The following is a 22,340-nucleotide window of genomic DNA, read 5'->3' as shown; positions in this document are numbered from 1 at the left end:
TCAAACAGGCGTGCAGATGAGCGGGAGAAATTTGAGTATTTGTTCATATAAACAAGGTTCATACAGTCAAGAAAAAAAACAGGAAAACTCTAAAATACCACGCTTGGAAAAGTTTTTGAAAATATTTGAAGCAAGAAATTCCTGGATAGTTGTGGGAATTTACTTTGCATGATATCTGAGTATTAAAGAGTATGTATGGTTCAGTTATGATCAACAGAGAAATAATAAATGTTTATGTTGCAACAAACCATGTAGCTTCTCATTCAGATAAATTCAGACATGGATTTCTGTTTAATTTTCTATGTGCAGTCGTTTCCTCAAATGTATGGAAAATGGAAAGTCGTTGGGAAATAATGGAAATATATTTATTAAAAATTTCAGTGAACCATGGATTGAATTTGATTAATATGATCCAAAGTGCAGTTTAAACTTGATTGAGTTTGATTTTTCTGTAAGGAAATACAGAATAATGACAAAAATGTTGAGAAACTGGGGTCAGGCGCATGAGTTACCCAGCTGAACCATCAACGATCCTCTCTTCTCTCCTAATGTCTAATTTTCTCAGTCTCATAATCGAGCAGCCCAAACAGATGGAACCGCTGTCAGAACGTGTTCGTCTGCTCCCCTGAACCGACCGTTCCTGATTCTCAACAAACAAATCAGACAATTGAACGAGGGATTATTACAAAAGTAGGTTTGGTTTTTAAGAAGTGTGTGGTACCAACCGAGACTGAGTGACTGTTTGTTTTGGTTTTGGTTCCTTGGTTCAATGCCGGAGTGTTTCAACAATCGTCCACGGCCCTGTTGAGGTCAGAGTTAATAACTGGATAGCTCGGTGGTAGAAACCTCTCCAGCCTCTCAGTCCTAGAGGCTTTGAGGGAGCGGACCGAGGTCAGGATGTTAACAGTCCTTGATGATCTGGAGCTCCAGCACCTGGTACAGACTTGGTCCAGAGAGGACAGAGTAGTTCCAGGGTTGCACTCTGCACACCTTGTCACACCTCATCATCCTGAGGAACTCTGTCTTGTCCTGGGAAGGGCTGCTACCACCCCAGGCTGTGATGCAACCTGGCAGTAATTGTGAAGAAGTTCCTTGTGAGGAGATAGGACAAAGTCAGATAAGACAGGCACAACCTTCTCCTCTCCGGCTCTCACTTCCCTCCTCTAGGCAGTGTTTGGTGTCTGTGGCTGTCTTTCAGTTTCAATGTGTCCCTTCTCAAGACCACCAATGTGTTCTTTTCTTGCCAACATCGATGTCCTCCCCTGCACCACCGTGTCCAGGAAGTCTAGCATGTGCAGGTATGTCCCAGAATGTACCTGCTGTACCCATAAAACCTGTTAGTGATCCAGTGGGCTTCAACGTGCTGTTGATTGGTACATTAAATTATTCTGGTTAGTTTTCTCCCTTCCAAGAATTCCAGAAGCAGCTGCATTCACTGGGAACGATGTTATATCACGACCTGAACACACAAAGGAACAAGTGATCTCTTCAAATCTCCTATTTCGATCTAGTTGACACTAGATCCATCACACGGACGTTTGGTATATCCAGAGGAACCTAGTACATAATAATCATATATCAACAAATCGTTTGATTTGCACATTCTGAGTATTTGTTCACAATAATTTATAGATAACTTATTTTCCCTCATATTTCAATGACTACAATTACATTCCTGATTTAAACTTCACTTCAGTACCACAGCAGCATTTTTTCTTTTACCACCAGAGGAAGAATAGTGGTTAATATTTGGTACATCATTTCTTGAATTTCAGAAATGAAACATATAAATTTAATATGAAAAAAAGCAGATGCCCTGCTTCTTCCTAAGGAATAAATGCACCACCTCAAAAATACCAGCAGGTGGCAGTGTAATACTGTAATATAGTGGCTCCACAGCTGAGGAAATGGTTTTTAATTGATTTCATTGTGGGGCTGTTTGGAAGATGTACGACTCTGCGCTTGGTTGGAAATTAAATAGTTCCCGAAGAGGTTTAAAACAATTATGTATATCGTTTATCTGATGGTAATTATTCTCATATTCTTATTTTATCTTTCTGTTGTTGCAAGGTCTTTGGGTCTAGATGGCTTTGCTAACAACAAAGATAACCAATCTTCTGTCTTTTGTGTAGACTGACAGATAAGCTAACAAGGACAAGCTGTTTCAGATGCAGCTACCACCATCCTCCATACTGTCCATCCAATTATTCACCTGTCCTTACGTCTTTGTCCGTAGAGAAGGTCTGCAGCCAACCTTCACTTTGACTCCATTCATCCCAGTCTTCTGTTTGTGATTCAGCCTTGTGCATGGAGATACACACAGGAAATTAAACTCTTACACACACACACACACACACACACACACACACACACAAAGCTCAAAAGAGGAAAGAGATTGAGGTGTTAAATATTCAGATAACGAGTAAATCAAGTGTGTAGGTCTCATTAAAAATGGAATTGTGGGTAAAAGTAATTGTGTTTTGCTGTTAGTTACAGCTTAAACAAGAAGGTTTTGTTTTGGATATGAAACTCATGACTTATGCATTGCATGTTCTACAATGTGAGGTACTGTATAGTTCAGGGAATACAGAACTATAGTCCCACTGTCGATGTTGTGTTCAGAGTCCCCATCTAACACTGGCCAACTCACAAAAAAGTGGGATGAAAGCATGACCAAATTGCATATATTATTAGATCAAATTCAGATTTGAAAAGCCCAGCTGGTCCAATTAAAGCCACACCAATGCAGGCAGCAAAAGCCAAGATCAAGTTATTAACATATTAAAAAATCCCTCTCATGACAGTGACAGCAGCCAAAATAAGAGAGTTCAGGAGGAATAGAAGATGTGCTGAAAGCAAGTGGCAGGTCTTACTGCGAAAAATGTTAGTCGAGGATAAGGGAAAGCATTATACATGATCATGCTAATTGGTTACAAAAGTTAAAAGACACAATTTAGAACATAACCATTTCACACAAATCTGTATTCGACCTCTCACAACACAATATTCCTTAGTCTTTCATATTTCATTGACATAGAATGCCAGCGACTGTGACCACTGCCACGATTAATTAAAATTTGACAAATACAGGAAATGAGAAGTCTAATGCAGTTTTAGAAAAACGGAGTGTGTATGTTTGATGGCCTCAACGCCTTTGAGCCGTGATGACTGTGTTCTCACGTCTATCGTCTCCTGTCCTCCTCCTCCTCCCCGAGGTCACAGGACTAGTCACAGCAAGCAAAAAAATTACAGACACCTGCCAAATACCTCGTGATCTGTGGCCGCCAGCTCTGTGAATTTGGCTTCCTAATCTGGGAGGAAGTCAACCAATATTTACTTTTCAAATCTTATTTGCACCAAATAAATGGTAGAGGAAAAAAAATACATTTTATAGTCTACTGGAGAGAATATGATGGAAAAGCAGTTTTCCGAGCCTGAATGAGGATGCAGGCAAACAGCGTCTCTGCAAAATGTAGGAAAATCATCGCTTTCCCTCATGAAATGTTTATCAAGTGTTAATGTTAGTTCAGACGGGTTAGCCCCATCCAAATCAGCAAATCACCTCCTAAGACATGTAATGCAGTGCTGTTGCAAATCAACCATGGCTGCACATTGGAGGAAATATTGAATCATTCTACCTGCCGCTTATTGTTTGCTGAGCTCAAGCTGAATCCCCTTCCTCCTCCTCTTCCTCTTGCTCTTCCCCATGTCCCCCTTAACGGAGGAGCATGCCTCCCTCCTTTCCTATTTTTGGTACAGCATTTCACTTGAGTAAATCGCGGTGGTTGTTTCCAGAGAAGATTGCTCGCTCTCAATATTTTTGGCACACAATTGTTACATGTACAATGTGCCGTTATGGTAACTAAGGTGCTTTAATTTGTGCTGATGTTTTGTTTTTTTTTAATGTATGTCAATGTACGTATGTATGTCAATCATTCCACCCATTCTGTTCCCTTTGCTTGGTTGGCCACAGGTTCCTTGTTTGAATTCAAAGAAAAACTAAAACTACATGAATGAAAGAATGTAAATGAAAAAAGAATGTAAATGAAAAAAGAATGTAAATGAAAAACACTCAGTAATCTGCAGGCATGAGGCTGCAGGCGAGCTGTTGAGGGTTTGTCCTGCCTCTTGCACGATGACAGCTGGGTTGAGCTCCGCGACCCTGGAACAGGATAAGTGGTTGAGGATGAATGAATGGATCTTTGGCAGGTACATGTACTACCCTGTACTAATGATACCTCAAAGAAGAGCTAAAGGTAACTTTAATGCATTTTTACCACTCTTAAGTCTTAAATGACTATGAATTTATGTTCTGATGGTGGTGCTTGATGAGGAAATAAGCAGGGCCAACAAAAACTTGAATGTCAAATTTCCCTAGTCACTTGTTTTATAATGGTTTAGACATTTCACTCAAAGCCACACATTTTGAGGACCTAAGTTTAAAAAAAAAAAAGGTCATGAGTCAGCAGGATTCCTCTGGGAAACAAAGTCTTTGTGAAATATGCCAATTTATTGGGTCAATGAATGACTGACCGGCAGTTGCCTATGGCCTGAAATGATTTCTTCAACAAGTATTTCCTTGAAATGAATGGCCTCCATCAATATATCCCACCGTGATAAGTTACATCATGTATAAATGACCTTAAGTCACCAGCGGTCTGGGAACAAATCCTGTTACCAGATGACAAACCGGCTAATGACTGCGACTAGCTGGAGTAATCACTAGGCTGAGGTCACTTCAGTCCACCGCTCCCTTCATATTACCCTGCTGCCTGTTATTAACACAGGAACGATGTGTGTTTTTGCATGCATGTATGTGTGTGTGTGTGTGTGTGTGTGTGTTTGTGCCCATTCGTGTCAACTCCATTTGAACTTTTCTGGGTCTTTACTTTGGCTAACAAGACAAACTGTTTGTTTCCTCGGTTGGTTTAAATGCAGCTCATTGTGTGTCTAAATGACATGGCGACCTGGGTTGTCTGTCACTGTGGCAGTGTGAAAGCCCTTTGCCTCAGGTTATCTCCTGGTCTGAAAAATGTAGAGCAAGGGGCTTCAGGTATGTTTGTGGTTGTGTGAAAGAGGGAGATTGAGCTGGGGGAGGTTTTTGTTTACAGTGATAAGGAAAGTTTTCAGACTCTTCTAGATTCTCCACACTTTGTTGCAGCCTGCTTTGCTCCCAATTAATGATTTTATTCCCTATCAAAAATTAAAAATGAAATAGGGACTACTCTTCTGGGCTGTGCAGCATTAAAATTGAGGTTGAGACACTAACGTATTGAGACATACTGTAGGTCTGTAGAAAGGTAGGACATTTCCAGCGGTCTTCAGATCCTTGGATGGTTACTATAAATAAGATCCTGAATTCCTTTCCCATTGAAATGGATGAACTTTTCAGGACAAGCATGCAGGTCTCCTCCAATTCAGCCGTTAAATAGCCAGATAGAAGTCATTCCTCAGTAAAAGGGACATGACATCCTGCTGGGAGTTTGGAAAAGGCACGTGAACAAATCCAAGAAAAACAAAAATCCTCAGGTCTGGTGAAATGAAGACTGGACTGTTTTGCCACAACTCCCTACGGCATTTGACAAGAAAACCAGACTGAGCATCAGCTCATTAATACAATCCCTACAGTCAAACACAGTGGTGGCAGCACCAAGCTGTGGCCTCTGAAACAGGAACCGGGAGATTAGCTAAAATAGAAAGATGGATGAAGAGAATAATCCAGTTACGATGAGTGGAAACATTTTTTTAGAGAGTCCAAGATGTCAAGCTGAGTAAAATTTTTAAATTTGAACAAAAGAGTTATCCAAAGCATGCTGCCTAGAAAACACAGGAATGATCGACTCTTTACATAAGTCCGTTGAACCTCTGCAGTCCAATCTAATAGTCATAGTTGAACAAGCTTAATTCAAGCTTTGGTTTTAGTAAACCAGGTGTAAATCTTTGGCTTAAACAGGGCATGGAGGGCCGTTGACGCCAAGATATTAGGGTCCAGAACAACTGTCATTGTCTTTGTGGTTTGGACACCGCCATTCACTTGAGTGACAGTGAAAACTGTACATCGTGCTATCTTTAATAAACAACATCCCCGTAAGGAGAGACCTTGTTCTGTTGCTTGGTCCCGTCACCTAAGGAAGGTGATAGTAATGTTGATGTGATGGATTTTTTTTTTTTTTAGAGAAACAATTACTTGCCTGTCGTAATCACTTACATCTCGCATGATTTACAGACAAAAGGCTGACAGTCTGAACAATCATTTTGTGGCCTCCTTGACTTCTCTTCTCTTCTTCTTCTGACTGCTTCTACTTCTTGATGTTTGACTGGCAGTCAGCATGTTCTTGTAATGGTTGTACAGTTCTTTTCTTACCTCACTGCTCATCCGTAATATTACATGACAATTTCATTCATTTATTAATACATTATTAGCTACAAATTAGCATGATAACAGTTGCAGAAAAACAACCAAAGTCATGCGGGCACTTAAGTTTGACTGCTGCAACCAACCTGAAACCTGTTCTAAAAACTAGTTATGACAAAAAAACAACTTGGTAATTAGTACCAGGCTTAGTAAAGACCAGTCGGTACAACCCATTCTTGGAGTGGCCTAACCAGAGATTGGACCTGCACCCAGTAGAGCGTCTCTCGAGAGTTCCCAAGCAATTTCCCTGGAAGGAAGGCCCACAACCTGGGTGTCATTTTGTACTCCGCCCTCTCCTCCCACTCACATTAAATCTTTCACCAAATCCACTCTCTGACACAGTTGCACAATCAGTCTTTCATACCTTCATTAGCACTTGTTTGGACTGTTAGAATGGAGTCCGGTCCAGGGGTCCCAGCAAGGCACAATAGGGCTCCAATATGTGCAAAACTCAGCAGCCAGGGTCCTCACACCAAACATCGTGCACATCCACCGGCCCCCACCAGTACCGATCTGACCTCCACCCCTACTCTCCGCCTTGTAACTCACAGCTATCTGACACAGGCTTGCTCTCTTCCCGGACACCAGGCCCCAATCTTAAGATGAAGGAGCCTCCACTCTCTGGGACGGTCTGTCTGCTTGGAGCCCTGTCTCTTGACCTTTGAAAACAAAAAACTTGAAAACCCACCTGTTGAGTAAAGTACGTGACCTCAACTTCCCTTTACCTCCACCAGTTGCAGTTATTTATTTAAAAAAAGAGTTTCCTCTTAACATCATTACGGTCATTATTACATCTGTGCACTGATGCTCCTCTTCCAACCTGGTTCAGTGTGAGGGATTCTGGTAAGGGGAATGAGAGAAAGGTGTGCCAAAACTTTAGAATAAATTCCACGAAGACTCAGACGGTGTCATTAAAAGGTGCTTTATCAAGTACAATATTAAGTATATGAATACTTATGTAAGTATAATATGTCTGTTTTTTATTCACACATAATACAGACTCTGTTGCTCAGTTGTGCATAGATTGATGAGCAAAAAATAATGTAACAAAAAACTGGAGAACTTGAAAGACTCTAAATACTTTATGTAGGCGCTGCAAGTTGCACTTTGTGAGTTGCTGGCTCACTTTGTCACTGTTTGTTTGTCGCTGATTTTTAAGAAGTAAAAACCAAATTAATTCAAGCTGCAGTTTTTTGAATTGCGTGTGGTTGCAGTTTTTTCTGTCCTAAATCTTACAGTCGTAATAAGAGCTGAAGCCGTCCGTCGTACCGCCTCGCTCCGCTGATTGATACCCTGCAATAAAGACCCATCGTTCATCCAGGTCAAGCTTCAACATGCGCACTTCTATTAGCAAATGATGGGGGGGGGGGGGGGGGGTGCTGTTGCAGGAAACGTTGCACTCTTATGTTTTTGTATAAATGTAGAGGAGACAGTTGCTTGTCATAATTAGATGAAGGAAACCTATATAAGGGGGTGCAGCAGAATTTCATCACCTGCTATTACAATTTGTCGGCCCAGTGCAAACCGGGTGATAGCAGTCGTGACTACTTATCACTGAGGATGTCAGCAAAATTGAAAAAAATGTGAAGATTGCAGCATCCACACTCGGTTCTCCAAAGGTGGGGGGAGAGTACATCTTAGAGGCAGACAACATAACAAGTAAATATGTGTGCATGCAGTTGGATGTTTAAAAAATAAATTGTATTTTATGGATAACACTTCCCTAAACCTTCCCAGTATCAGGCTAAGTATAATTGCCTGTCAGGATTTTTACTTTTCCAAGTTTTCAGTTTGATACCATCCAGTTTTCATTTTTTTAGAAAAAAGTGTGATCTGTCATATTTCACCAGCATACACACCAGCATTATGAGATTTAATATTCCTGCTGTACGGCTGGTGAAGGTGAAAACGATCTGTAACATGAACAGTTTCCTCTGTATGTCACAGTAGCTGGAAACACAAGCAGAGAAGAGAACCTGCAGTTAACCCATCTTTGCTGCAGTGGAATAACATTAAAAACTTTATAAAACATCACAGTTGGACCATATGGTGCTGAGCTAAATGACCTGGTGATCAACTCTACCATGTGACTGATGCATTTATTCAGCAGAGCCACAGTTGGGAAGGACAGTGGCGATGGAGAGCTGGACAGAAGGTGGATGGACAGATTAGTGGAAGAGGTGAACTGTGGAGAGAGAACAGGATAGAAACTGGGAAAAAAAGAGAACGGAATAGACATCAAGGAGAATGAAGGGATTGCAAAAAAATTCTAAAAATAAAAAGATAAAAGAAAAAAGAGAGAGTCTGTGGTTCATCCACCGGCCAGGTCTTTAAGTTTGCTGCCCTGTGGGTCCATAGAGAGGAGCTGCCAACCCAAACCCACCTGGGACTGCAATGACTCACAATCTAAAGTTAAACCAAAATGATTACTCTGTATTTTTTTATAATGCACCATTTTAGCAAAGCATATTACAGCAAACTGCACTTAATTATTGTTAATACCTTCTAACCAGACAACCAATTTGCAATCATTCACTGCAATATTATTCTCAGTCTTAATTTCTCTAAAATAGATTCACAGCTGCAAGTCTGGGAAAAACAAATGTGTTGTATGAAATTAAATAATACAATGGCGGGCTCTTTCCATTAACCAGCTGAATGACATAGGATTAATTTATTTTTTATCTATTGAATAAGTTAAAAACTAACAAATTAACTGAAATTAGCAACAGAGAGGAAAGCAATCAGTTTAACAGTTGGGTCCAAATGTTCTGTGTTGTTGAGCATGCTAATGTAATACCACTTTTTACCTATTGGGGTGATATTGGGTGAACATGAGAGGACGAAGCAATAGCAGAAGCAACTCTATGTTGTAGACAAAGGTTTAAAAAGTAGTGTGAACAATACAAAAAAAAAATAGAACTTTGATTCAGCTCGTGACAACAGACACTGGTCTGATCAGTTAATCACTTCATATACGTGATAAATAAGCTGACCCCAGGGTCATCTGAGTTCGATTGAATTTTTGCGGATTTTCTCCCACGCCGCAAGCAGCTCGGTTTTTTTTAAACTGCTGAATGTTAACTATGGATCAAAAATATAGGAGTAGATCTGAACCCCAATTTATATTCATGTAAATGTTTTTTGTTGTTGTTTTTTCATACTACCACCCTTATGTGCATGTGTGGTCTCATGTTGGCGATACGGGCAAACAAATGAGGACCGCAGAGGACAACAGCCAGACAGGGAGGGAGGAAGTGGAGGGAGGAGAAGCCTTATCCACTTGATTATAGTGTTTATGGCATCTGGACAGTTGTTGGCTAGAGCGTGTGTGTGTGTGTGTGTGTGTGTGTGTGTGTGTGTGTGTGTGTGTGTGTGTGTGTGTAGTGCCCCAGGGACACACCTGGAGTGCAGTTATGTAGTGTTTCAAGTCTGCCCGCCACTGGCACATTTCACCTGCTTCTGTTTCCCATGACGCCTAATCTTCCACCCTCAGGGCAAATCATGACGTTAACATCAGCAGCAGAGGCAGGACTTGTGTGTAAAGTTCTCCTTTTTTTTCAGTGATTTTTTTTTTTTAACAGGCTGATTGTAGACTCTCTTTCCTCATTTGGAAGTCATTATGCTAATCAATGCTAACAGCATCCTTACTCTGGCTTTATTGGATGCTTGTAGTCTTGATAAAAGCAAATAGCCTACATGTATTCCACAAAATGTTGAATTATTCTTTAAACACGTTGCATCCAAGCATCGCAGAGAATTAATTTCCCCTTTTTAACTGTCCCACTTCATTTAAGAGCATTAACAACATCAAATACATGTCGCCCCCAAAAATATGCTCTAGTTTAGCTGTCACAATACAAAAAAAAGACCTTGGCTTAACCATTGAAATCCAATTGTTCCTACTTCCTCGTCTGAGTGGCTGTGACACAAATAGACATGAAGCCTAATTAATTTCATCATACACCTGTGTTTACCTGGTTTGACCTGTGAAAATGGCGGCTGTGAAGGGGGCCTTGTTTATGAGTGCAAAACAACTCAAAAAATCCAGACAGGATTAGCTCAGAGTTGAGAAAATGAAGAGGAACTCCTATATTAATAATAAGAGACCCCAGTATCCTTTCCAAACTCCCATTTCTCCCAGTTAACCACATTTACTGCCCTTCAATCATCCTGCACGGTAGGACAATGCCTGTGTTGACATTTTAGCTAATAAGTGGATGGGTACCAAATGAATACGTGAAAAAACGTTCATATAGTTACTTCTCTCTCTCTGCTTCTGGTATTATGGGGAATTAAACGGCTATTAAAGGTGATTTTGCTAATTTCACAGTGCATTTTGTCACCCTAAGCTTTAACTCAACATGTCAGGAGTAGTTAATCTACGGCTGAAGTTTCCTGTTTTCTCCTCTACAACAGGTTTGACATTTTCATTTTCCAGTTGCTTGTAAATACGTTTCCTACCGTTGCTTTTTTTTTCGGGATGTACCGAGTACCAGAAAGCTGCTACCAAAAAAAAAAAAAAGAAGAAACAAAATCGTATAGGCATATATTTAGCCACCTAAACTTTCCTAATGAAACAACAGCCTAATGATAATCACTTTAATGTCTTAAGATGATTCAGACTTGCGCTTCAATTGTGGCACACACGTCTTTCTGTTTTTAGGCTATTATGACTTAACCGCACCGCAATGTCCAGAAGTATTTCAGTATCACAATTTTACGGTTTTGGAAACAAATTGGATGGAAATAAATGTCCCTTTTTCATTTTAATATTTCTCCTGTTAGTATTGGGGAGGAGATGTGGCTGTAGGGTCCAACTACAATCAAACTGTTTCCTTTGTACATCCAAATGCTACTTTCTGCTGATGGAAGAACTCTCGTCATTGTGTCTTTAACATAAAAGGTGGCAGCGCAGCAGGGCGGCCACCTGCTCCGAGCGCACCGGCTTCACTCAGACTTTTTCTTTACAAGTAAAGACAGTCAGTCCCAGCAACCATGTGGCCGTTTTAAAGAAACAGGTTCCGGATTTGTCTCCAACGACAAGTCCGGTCGTGATAACGGAGGCGCACATGATGATGGTGCCCCGAAGGTCTGAAGCCGGATTGAAACCTGCGGGTTAGCAGCGGAGGTTTTTGCGCAGCGGCACTCTCTCTCTCTCTCTCTCTCTCTCTCTCTCTCTCTCTCTCTCTCTCTCTCTGATCATCCGGGGTGAGGGAAGGGTTGGGACAGGGAGGAATAGCTGGAGGGAGGGATGACTGAATAACGAGGAGAGAAACACCCACTCCGGACTGAGCGAATTGTATCCGGAGAGAAGGAGTGAGAAAGGGGGAGACGAAAGAGGAATCCTTTGGGAGGCAGCAGCCGTCTTTGCTATTCTGAGGATTTCCTTTGGGGATAAACGGACGCTTTGAATTTATGACTGGAAAGGTATGAGAAGGCGATCTCATTCATTGTGCGTGCGTGTGTGTCTGTGTGTGTGAGTCGGTCTCAGGTGTGCGTGAATGGAGTGTGAGTGCGCCGTTAATCAGAGTATTTGACCCAAATCTGTACAAGAAGAACACCTGAGAAACACTTATGAATTAATCCCGGGGACTTGTGATGGAGTCCAACTTGCAGGTGGAAAAATGAATAGTTGATTTGATCTGACTGCACCACATCTTGCCAGCATGTTCTTAGGTTCAGCCTTGAAACTGTTATGATGCGTGCATACAGAGCAGGGGTCGCCTGTGGGTCTCCTAATTACATCAGATTTACTATGAATGTGAATGTGTAAATATCTCATACCGCAAATAAGCAGCACGTTCAGCAGGATTGCTTAGTTTTCATGAAGGCAATGCCATGTTTCTGTTTTTCATCAACCAATTAACCAGTAGCCAAAGTTTATCTTTACACTGCCAGGAAGGGTACATTTTGCAAATTGAAGACTATAATATTTTGACTGGAGTATGAATTAAATGAAGTTGTAATCTAAATTTATTTTGGATGAGGGAGAAATCATTTTTTGTGGCTGCGAGTTCATTTTGTGGCCATGTTAGGAAGAAGTAAGGGATTGAGTTTCTCTTCAGTCCATCTCGTTTCCTTCGTGATGTCTGGACGCTGATCTATGAAAGAAAATCAATCCTGTTTCCTGGAGTATTTCATCCTTATTAATATGCAATGTCATTTTTACAGCCCTTTGACACTGTCTGAATTGGAGGAGCCAGCAGTTGTTTCAAACCACAGGGTTACTTCCACATCAGGGAGGAATTCAATTTTGTAGCAACTTTCTTACAAGTGCTGTTTTATTCATACCACCGTCAGCGGGTGTCTCCCTCCCCGAGAGAGAGAGAGAGAGAGACGATGGGATGTCTCAGCCCATCTTGTGTGTGTAATAATGAGCAGCAGGAGGTGGAGGAGGAGGAGAGGGAGTTAGGGGGGCAATGTGGAGGAGAGGGTGCAGGGAACAAAAGTGAAGGGTGACTAGAGAAGATAGGGGAGAAGAGGAGTATGTTAGCTCTGTGCTCGGACAATGGCACTCTGAAATTTTCCCTATTTGAAGTGTCAGAAAAATGTCGAACTGCAGAGAAGGAGGAAAAGACAATTTGATTGTCAGTTGTATTTTAATTTGGAGTGATTATTTCTTCTCTTCTCTTCTTTTCTCTTCTATTTTCTCCTCTCTTCTTTTCAACAAAGTCCTCCACTGTTTCAACATCTGCCTGCCCTGTGTAGGCGAGGGGTTCGACTGTTGCCCTTTGGTCAGTCTCGACTGCCTGGACCACTGCTATGTAATTGTCTTAAAAGTGGACGTTTGACTGGAGTAACTTAATCCAGATTGGTGCCCCGGGCTGCATGGGGCAAGGTGGGTCCTCTTGACCCATACAGCTTCTTCTGGAGCTGAATGACATTCCTTTGCTTTTCTTTTCTGTTTCTCAATGTGATCTTTCTCTCCATGCAGGTTCCCACTTCTGGTTGTGAGGATGTTGTCCAGGGTGTATTTGTGGGCTTCACTGGTGGTACTGGTCCTAGTTTCCCATTTCCCCTGTAAAGCACAGAGTGAAGGTAAGAACTCTTCCTTCCTTTCCAGGTTTCTCCTTGTTGTATACCTGCTTTTGTGTCCTCCCACCATTCTTCTTCACCTTCCTCTTCCTGGAGACACAATCCCATCACTCTTCTATGCACATCTTCTGTCTTCTCCTCATCCAAATACGTCTCCATTTCCTCACCTGACCCCTCCGTGTTGCCGCTCCTCTCAGTAAACTTTCCACACCCCCCCCCGTTTGATGTCCAGACTCAGTCCAATCAGATCACATCACATTCCTGATCCTATCACCTCCACTTCATCGTACCATTTCACTCCAGCAGCATGGCAACACTCGCAACCCTGCCGCCGTAGCTGCCACGCTTCAGAGGCCTTTGAATAAAAGTGTTGTAACGGTGCGCTTCAGGCTGTGATGATTTTCTGCACAATGTACTGCACAATAGGCTCCAGTGTGCTTGGTGATCAACAGCACTTCAGCAAACCTGATTTAATCACACAGAGTCCCTGCAAAAAGTTTCATATTGTCTGGAAAAAAAAAAGATTCATCACATGTCCTGGACTTCTTTTAATGTGTGTTTAAACTGTAACTTTACTGGCTTCAGAGCTCATCACACACGACCCAGTAATCGGATTGTGACCAGGGCTAACAGATGTTGAATAGAACTCCAGCCACAGTACAGCTGCAGGACAGTTTGACTGAGGAAATCAACTTATTTCAACTTGATGGAGCTCTTTGCTGTTTATCTACTGTGTGTGTGTGTGTGTGTGTGTGTTTGTGTGTGTGTGTGTGTGTGTGTGTGTGTGTGTGTTTAATTGGCAGCTGAAGTGCAGGGGGTCAATTGTTCAATAGGTATCTGGATAGAGATCATATGAAAATGACCCCGAGGGACAGTAAAACAATAGGCCGACCCTGTTTTGTGTGTGTGCGTGTGTCTGTGTGTGTGTATATGTGTGTGTGTGCGTGCACGCGCGCGATCCCTCCGTGCGTGCTTGTGTGCATGTGTGGTGTCTCACATTCCTTCCAGTATGACTTAGTTGAGTGGCGAAGGAGCAGGTCTTATACAAAGCAGTGCTCATCAAGCATCAGTTTTGTGACATAATTCTTTTATTCATGCTTGTGTACATTTAGAAATGTTTGTTTCTCCACGGTCAGCTACGGGTCAGCTGCAATTTCAGCTCCATTTTCACTTTAAATCCTAAGTGGATCTGTGTGGTACTGCTTTGTTTTTCCATCTCTTTATTTACCAGTGGAAATCTTTAATAACCAGTCATTCCTTTGAAATAAATGGAGGGTCTTTTAAATTCTTTTCCTTCCTATTCCCACACTCAGTTTAGTTCTCACTCGTTCTCTCTCTCTCCATCCGTCTCGCTCTGTTTCTCCCCAGTTATTTTTCTCGTCTCGTTTTCACTCATGTTATTCCAGTTTTCATCAGCAGTTGCATTGGCAATATTTTCATAGCAGGCAGACACAAACAGGAGGTGAGACAAAATGTGTGACAACATAAATTAAGCTGAGATTAGATCCCAACAAGTCAGAACAGAGCTGAGTGTGGACGACCCCCAGACTAGATAGGAGTGTGACCTGCCCAGCCCCTACATCAGGGGGAATGTGATAACCATTCATTCACCCCCTCTGTCCCTGTAAGCTGCAACATCTGGTCAGAGTGGATTTAAACATTGAGGATTAGTGTGTGTGTGTGTGTGTGTGTGTGTGTGTGTGTGTGTGTGTGTGTGTGTGTGTGTGTGTGTTTGTTCAACCCACAGAAGATGTTTGTGTATACAACACAAACATCTGGATATCTTCAGGAACTCCTACTTCCAAAGAGTGGGCCAGTACAGGAAAGACTTTTTTCTCTGCAAAAAAATGTAGCGAATGATTTATCTGGCATTCAAATCATATTTAAAATATTTGAAGTCCCCGAATATGAATTTATTGGAGCACAAGTCAATCTGAATCAAGAAACTGACATGGCTTGTACGAAACATTTGTTTTTCAAATCACTGAGGTTCTCTACTGGGAGTGAAAATACTGTAAACCGGAGCTGACAGTCTTAAACATGGTTTCTCAAAGATATGTTTATCTACTATTTACTTTTTTTTGTTAAACTTGGAGGAGGGGCAGTTTAAGGCCTATAATATCAATAACTAGGTACTTTCAGCCATAGCCAGGCAGTGCCTCATATTTGCCAAGAAACAGGAACATATTCATGTCATCAATAATACTCAGCAAGAAGTATTTGTTTTTATGTCAAACTGTTTAATTAAGCAAGTGCTTGTAGTTTCCTTAATCCAGGTGTAGCAGAAGTGGGGCCGCTATAAGATTCGATTTGGCCCACCAGATGTAAAAGGAGATTAAAATATAATGACATTCATAATTATAAAACAACAGCAGTTATTAATAGTTTAAAGAGTACAAATATTGCAAATAACTGTTAATGCTGTTTTCCTTTTATTAGCTTTAACTGTTTTAAATATTTAAGATACCTAATTATTAATTATGTTCTGACAATGTGATCAGAAATCAAATCTTAAGTCATATTAATATAAGAGAATTTAGAGTCTTAGTTACATTTTGGATTTAGGTTTCAGTTTTGTTCCTTCAAGGAAAGAAGTTTGGGCATTCCTGCCTGAAACTTATAGTACATCTGAAAAATGACATGCAAGTGGTACAGAAGACTACTGAAACAAATTGTACGAGTATTTTAAAAATTCATTGATTAAATGTACTCTGTGTCTTTATGAATTGTGTAAAGGTAGTTTTTTAGAGGCAAGTTGAGGTACAGGAAACAGTAGTTGTATCACAGCCATGCTAGAGCTTGTTTTCCCACACTATGCTAACAGCTGTGATGCTGTTCATTATGCAGTCGTCCACTTTTAAATGAAGTACAACACAAATTGATTATTGTTGTTTTTCTTCTCTCTTTCTGGCTGTTGCTTTGGCCTTGAAAGTATTGAAAAGGAAAATGTAAATTTTGTTCCCTGCTCAGCCCCCAGAGGGTGCAAGGAGAAACCCTGTGTTAGTGTTTCATTGCAGTAGCAGCAGCAGCAGCAGGATGTGGAACTGAGACCTGATAGGCTCGCACCTCCACACTGACTTCAGTTCTAAGAAAAAAAACAGGTGTGATGCCTTATTTATCATCTAACATTCATGCCAGTTATTGTGAGGCTGCATGTGCGCAGATAATCCTGCATGTGTGTACACACACACCTAGCGAGAGCGTAGTTAATTATCTTGATGGATTTTGTTGATAAACTGGCAGTCTGGGTCAATAAGATGCATCAGGGCACATCAACAGATAACATGCTTGAGGACACACATACAGCAATATTTCAATATTTTTGTTAGCGTGCATGTGTGTGTGCGTGTGCGTGCGTGCGTGCACGCGCATGTATGTATGTATAGCTAGATGCTTGTGTTTGCATGGTGAATGTGGGTGTAGTCAGACTGGATTGCTGGATTAGCACGAGTGAAACTGTTGTCCAGTCATTTTAGTTATAATGAACAGAGTGAGACAACAATGACCAGCAGTCATTTATTTGCAAACAAAAGAAAGCATGAGGTGGAACAACCTGTTCTGAATTTAAAAATCAAATTATCCAAAACTGAACTGCTGTCACCTCACCGCTCTACGGCAATTCATGGTAATCCAGCTTGTCATAATCACCCACCACTTTGGACTAAATGGAGCATTGAATTTTTGGTTATGTGATGTGCAGTAGGCTAGCTAATTTGGTCTTGTTGTTTTTGTTAGAGTAAATAGATAATGTCTTTTAAATGTACATAAACAACATTAACTGTAATCACTGGGAACATTAACTGATGAGAATAATATGAGGTTTTGGAAAACTAAGATATAATATCACTGGATGCCAACTGTCAAATGACCTGTATGGGTGCCCTGGTGTATCAGAAATAGTGATAAGATAAACATGATAAGGATTCACAGTACAAATAGCATTTAAGGATCGACTTCATTAAATCACTGAACAGTTCTCAGAGCCTGAGGTGACCCAGAGTCCAAGTACAAGGTTGGGAATTGATATCATGAACACCCAATTTCTTGGCTAAGGACTAAAATGAAGGAAGTGGACACGTGTGTAAAATATGACTTTAGTGTAATTTTAATAAATTGAGCAAACTAATCTTGAACTAAATGGGATCTGCTCTGGCTATCATTCTGAACAGCTTAAATGAGATCAGCAGCATCAACCGTGGACATAGGAGTTTCTGTAAACTGAGATGGAAGTTTAGCTATTTAAGTTTATGGCTTCTTGTGAGCACGCAAATGTTTCTGGTGACCACTAGAAACTACAGTTGATTTATTAACTCACCTTAGGAGCTCTGTATTTTTTTTCTCTCTGTCAGACATTATTGAAACAATGTTTCAATCGTTCAGTATTTCTTATTCCGTCTCCTAAGTGCAGAAGATTGATACAGCTGTTTTGTGTCTGTTTGTTAAATATGAAGGTGCAAGCAGCGTTATTGGTTGCCGTCTTGTCTGTAATGTTGCCAACCGACCAGCAGAGACTCCAGGAAATAGTCTGTGTCTGGCCAAGAAATAGTGCGCAACATAACCTCATAAAACCACAAATTGACAGATATACGATTCGTTTTTTTTTTTTTTCACAGATTAAATGAACAAGATGAGATTTCAATGCACTGGTGCTCTCTGATGGAACCAGGCTTGCTTTCTGGCGGCATTAATGCTAAACTGAGCTAACTGGGTGGCGGCCATAGCCATAGAGTTTAAAAACAGATAAAACTGTTACCTACAGTCTCTGTAATTAAGCAGTTGTTTAATTTTCCCCAGTTGAACCACTATTCCTAATAGCAAAAACTTCAAGGACTGAACTAATCTCAAACTGTTCCATATTCTTGACCCCTCAGTGGACTATCAATAAGATGCAGCCCCCCCATTTCACGTGGTCTTGCTCAGTGGGGACACCTGAATCTGGAGATGTTTTGGTTTAGGTTGCACCCACATGCTTTCACAAGAATTTACACGCCAGCAAACTGATCTGATCTCATTTATGATCTTCAAAAGCGTTTCCACTTTACCAATTGTCTGGTAAAAATTAGTTTGTTGACAAAGAAATATCTTCCAAACTGTGTGGAAAATGTTCCTCATATTTTCTGAAAATGGAAGAAATTACCAAAAAATTAACAAGGAATACATAAAAGCAAAGAAAGAAAATTACCTGGAATTTAGGAAATAATTTTGGAAAAATGTAAAACATATTTCTTCAAATGACCGAAACAACCCTTACAATTTTGTCGAGAGGTCTCACTTGTGGTTGTCATGTGAACGGGATATAATGGGGACTGATGATCCAACACTTAATAGTCAGCCAGGCCTGAACAAAGATTTCACACACACACACACACACACACACACACACACACACACACACACACACACACACACACACACACAAAATGCAGCGGTGAGATAAGTGATGAAGGAAAAGGCATCACTTGCACAGTTAAGGACAGGAGTGAGGAGGGACAGAGGAGGAGATGGGATGAAAGAGTTGAGGAGAAGGAGAGGAATGATGATCATGGAAGCAGAGGTGAAGAGTTTAAAGAGAAGGATAAGAAGCGACGATGTGATAAAGGAGAGAAGTGTTCCGTGAGAGGCAGCGGGGAGATAAAAAAAAAAAGAGTGGGGAGGTGGAGAGAAAAAGCCAGAGTGGATTTGGGTTAAGTGCTATCTCAGTAAGCAGAGTAGCAACGGGACGCCGGCCACATCAAATGACTTGTGCTTCATCGCTGGATTGGCACTAAAAAAACACACACACACACACACACACACACACACACGCTCAGACACACTTCCCCCATCTCCCCCTTGTACAGTATAGCTATCCTGTGGTGACAGTGCTCGCCAGCAGTTGTCATCCATAAATCCAGAGTATTAGTGAAGCTACTGCTGCCTGAATACTCACACTGGAGTCAGTGTCCTGGGCTAATCTGGCCAGAGGAGGAAAATAAGGAATTAGGAAAGGATGGGGAAACAAAAGGGAAGGATGTGGAGGCGAGATGATGAGGGAAAACAAGTGAAGAACAATCAATCACAAGAATGTGGCAAATAAAAGATTACATGAAAACAATGGCAGGATGGACTGGAAAAAGAGGATGACAGGAAGAAAGATGATGAGAATGAAACATGAATAATGTGGGATTAAGTGAGGTGAAAAGAGGGTTGGAAGAGAGGACAAAAGGGAAAAAGTTTTGTAGTGTGAAAGGATGGAAGCTGGGTGGTGGAGAGACAATTGAGTGATTGGAAGAAGTGTAAAAAAGTGAGAAGAAGAAGGTAGCAAGTGAGAGAAAAGGTTGAATATGAGAAACGTGAACAGAAGCTGAGCGAGCTGATGACGGGGATCCAACTGAAGTTGAAACAGAAACAAGGAGCATGAGGAGGGATGGAGAAGAGGACCAGAACACACACTGTTCTAGGAGGAATCCCCGCCACTGCCTGCTTACTCTCACCCCTGCTAATCCTGGGAAGAGTCATCCCTTCTCCGAGGGAGGACTTGAACTATGTGTGCTTGTATCACTTTAGCTCAGTTAATTTCAGTTCATACATGGGCCTCCAATTAATAGACTTGTCTAGGTCACACTCCCTCCAGTCAGGAGATTACTCAAATTATCCTCTTTTTAAAGCATCTTTGAATTTAGCTTCAGCTGCACAGACTTGGAGAACACACTAAGCATAATTATTGAAGGGATTTCTGTTAAATTCTGGCACTGAGGTTTTTGTAATTTGTTTTTTGGAAGCTTCGGTGACACAGGTTATTTACGAGTGCAAAATGTCGTTGCTGAGCAATACTCGCCAAAATATTGCCAAATGGCAAGAGGCTGAAGGCTCAGTCAGGAGCTGCTGGGGACTGGTTACATTGGTGTGAATATTTCAGATTAATGGCTGTTATTTGTGTAAAATATGGCTGAACTGTGCCTTACATAACTGTAGAACTACTGTATCTCTGGGCGAGAGCTTCAGCCATCTAGCCAGACTGTCTACACTAGTTCCACAACATTTTATAAGCAACTTGGTGCTTAGATTCCAAGAGAGTGAAATGCTGAGCTTCGATGATATTTATGGCTGTATGCAGTGCACCAGAACAGACGAGGCGATCTGTGAAGGGTAATTTATATCAGAGACCCTCATGTTCTGTCAGCATCCACAGCTATTGCCGCTATTAAATCCATATTCATTAATCATAGTCGCTGTCTCTGGAATTGCCTCCAACTTGCAGACCTTGACATGCATTCAGCATTAAAGAGGGTCACAGTTGGCTCATTCAAGTTTTACATGAGTTTTTATTATAATTCACTGCATGTATGTATGTGTTCATTGGAATGCAAAGCAAAGATCCAGGTATTCAAGCAAATGATCACCCAGTTATTAGTTCCCTCTCTGCCATCTGAACTCCTATATCATTGAGCACACATGAAATGATACAAGAGTAATAATCTACCAGGCTCCTTCTCTTAAATTATTTATGGATTCTTATTGTGTGGTGTAATTATACAGTTCCATCCAATACATTTTGAGGGTTAGATAAGTGGTGTGATGTTAAAGCAGTGAGCAGCATGTAAAACTGAAGTACAGCCTCGTGGTTCTGCACAATGATCAAATGGAATCACAGAAGGTCACGTTTTACTGTTAAGTGCATACCTTTACCAGTGTTAAAGCTGGAGGGGGAAAGTCCTGGTTCTGCCTCCAAATTAAACCTGGCCTCATATCAATGACATTGTCTAACAATTACACTAAGGTTGTGTGCGTTGCGTAACTTTAGCAATGTTTTGGATGCAACACTGCCTCATTTGTGCCACAGATGTGAGCAGAATGAACGGAGGCACTTCTGTAGACTTGTGTCATTACTGAATGTCTGGTAATCAGCAAAGAAAAGACCAGAAAATAGAAAATAGTTCAATTATACAGTTGTGCTACTAACCAGTCAGTCTGGCTGGTTAGAGTGATTATTTACAGCAGCGACTGTCGCTTCACCCATGATAGTGTCATGGAGATAGCTGGTGTAGTTGGGCCTGAGACATACAGTTCTGTAAAAATTATTCCACCCAAGCTGTTGATTGAACTGAAAGACTCGTATCTTAAAATGGCAGCTCAGTGTGATACCAACCACATTCTGTTGCAGTATTTTTGGTCAGAGCTTGAGGAGCATGACTAGCATGTTCCATGTGGGCCACTTTGTTGAAAAGTAGCTTAGCATTAATAAAAGTTTAAAGTGGTCAGTATGTCTTGATGATAAGATAGGATAACCTGTTATTTGTCCCACAGTGGGGCAATTGGCACTGTTACAGCAGCAGAAAGAGAGAAGTAGCAACAGAAAAATGACAGAGCAATAGATACATGAAACTACAGTAAACTACAGTAAAAAACTATAATACACTATCATGAACGACAAACAACTACCACAATAAATATTGGCAGCATAAGCAGCACAAGTGTTGGCTATTGCACAGTACTATGTTAGGTATATTGCACACAAGATTGTCCAGGGTCTGGTAGGGGTGGTTACTGGGAGCAGTGCTTGTTGTACCGTCTGATGTAGCCGTACTGAAGCATCCGTATGACCTAGAAAAGCTAGCAATACTATCACTCTGCAGGTTCCATATACAGTACTGCTTCTAAAAGCCCGTGTTTGAGTTTCTCCACAAAATCAGTCTGAATGAAAATTACAGCTACAGAGCAACAAAAGCTTTGGTGTTACTTGTAGTCTTTCTTTTCTAGCGGCATAATGACACTAAAACTTTTTCAGTGTATACACACAAATATGCCAGATGACCTCATTGCGTTGTATTCCGCAAACTAATGCTGAGTCCAGGCATCTGAGCCTGGCACATAAAGATCTATGGGTCATGAGGCAGCGGTGCTTCTG

General features: G+C 41.1%; 1 protein-coding gene across 7 annotated transcripts in view; it reads left to right on the top strand.

The window, feature by feature from the left end:
• col14a1a (collagen, type XIV, alpha 1a) overlaps nucleotides 1-22,340 on the top strand; it is a 150,628-nt gene that overhangs the window by 2,986 nt on the left and 125,302 nt on the right. For 2 of the 7 annotated variants that reach the window (XM_086218867.1, XM_086218872.1), the window contains exons 1-2: nucleotides 11,674-11,845; nucleotides 13,353-13,456. In XM_086218867.1, coding sequence (XP_086074993.1) covers nucleotides 13,375-13,456 — 82 coding nt within the window. In that variant the 5' untranslated portion in view covers nucleotides 11,674-11,845; nucleotides 13,353-13,374. Of the gene's footprint in view, nucleotides 1-10,574; nucleotides 10,596-10,721; nucleotides 10,835-11,673; nucleotides 11,846-13,090; nucleotides 13,257-13,352; nucleotides 13,457-22,340 lie in introns of those variants that run through there. The other 5 variants (XM_086218871.1, XM_086218869.1, XM_086218868.1 and 2 more) reach the window with 4 other exon arrangements.

Source organism: Aulostomus chinensis, chromosome 11 (assembly GCF_037954235.1).
Source record: "Aulostomus chinensis isolate RoL2024-O1b breed Wild chromosome 11, RoL_Achi_v1.0, whole genome shotgun sequence".
Taxonomy (NCBI): Eukaryota; Metazoa; Chordata; class Actinopteri; order Syngnathiformes; family Aulostomidae; genus Aulostomus; species Aulostomus chinensis.
This window is presented reverse-complemented; position numbering and strand designations above follow the sequence as displayed.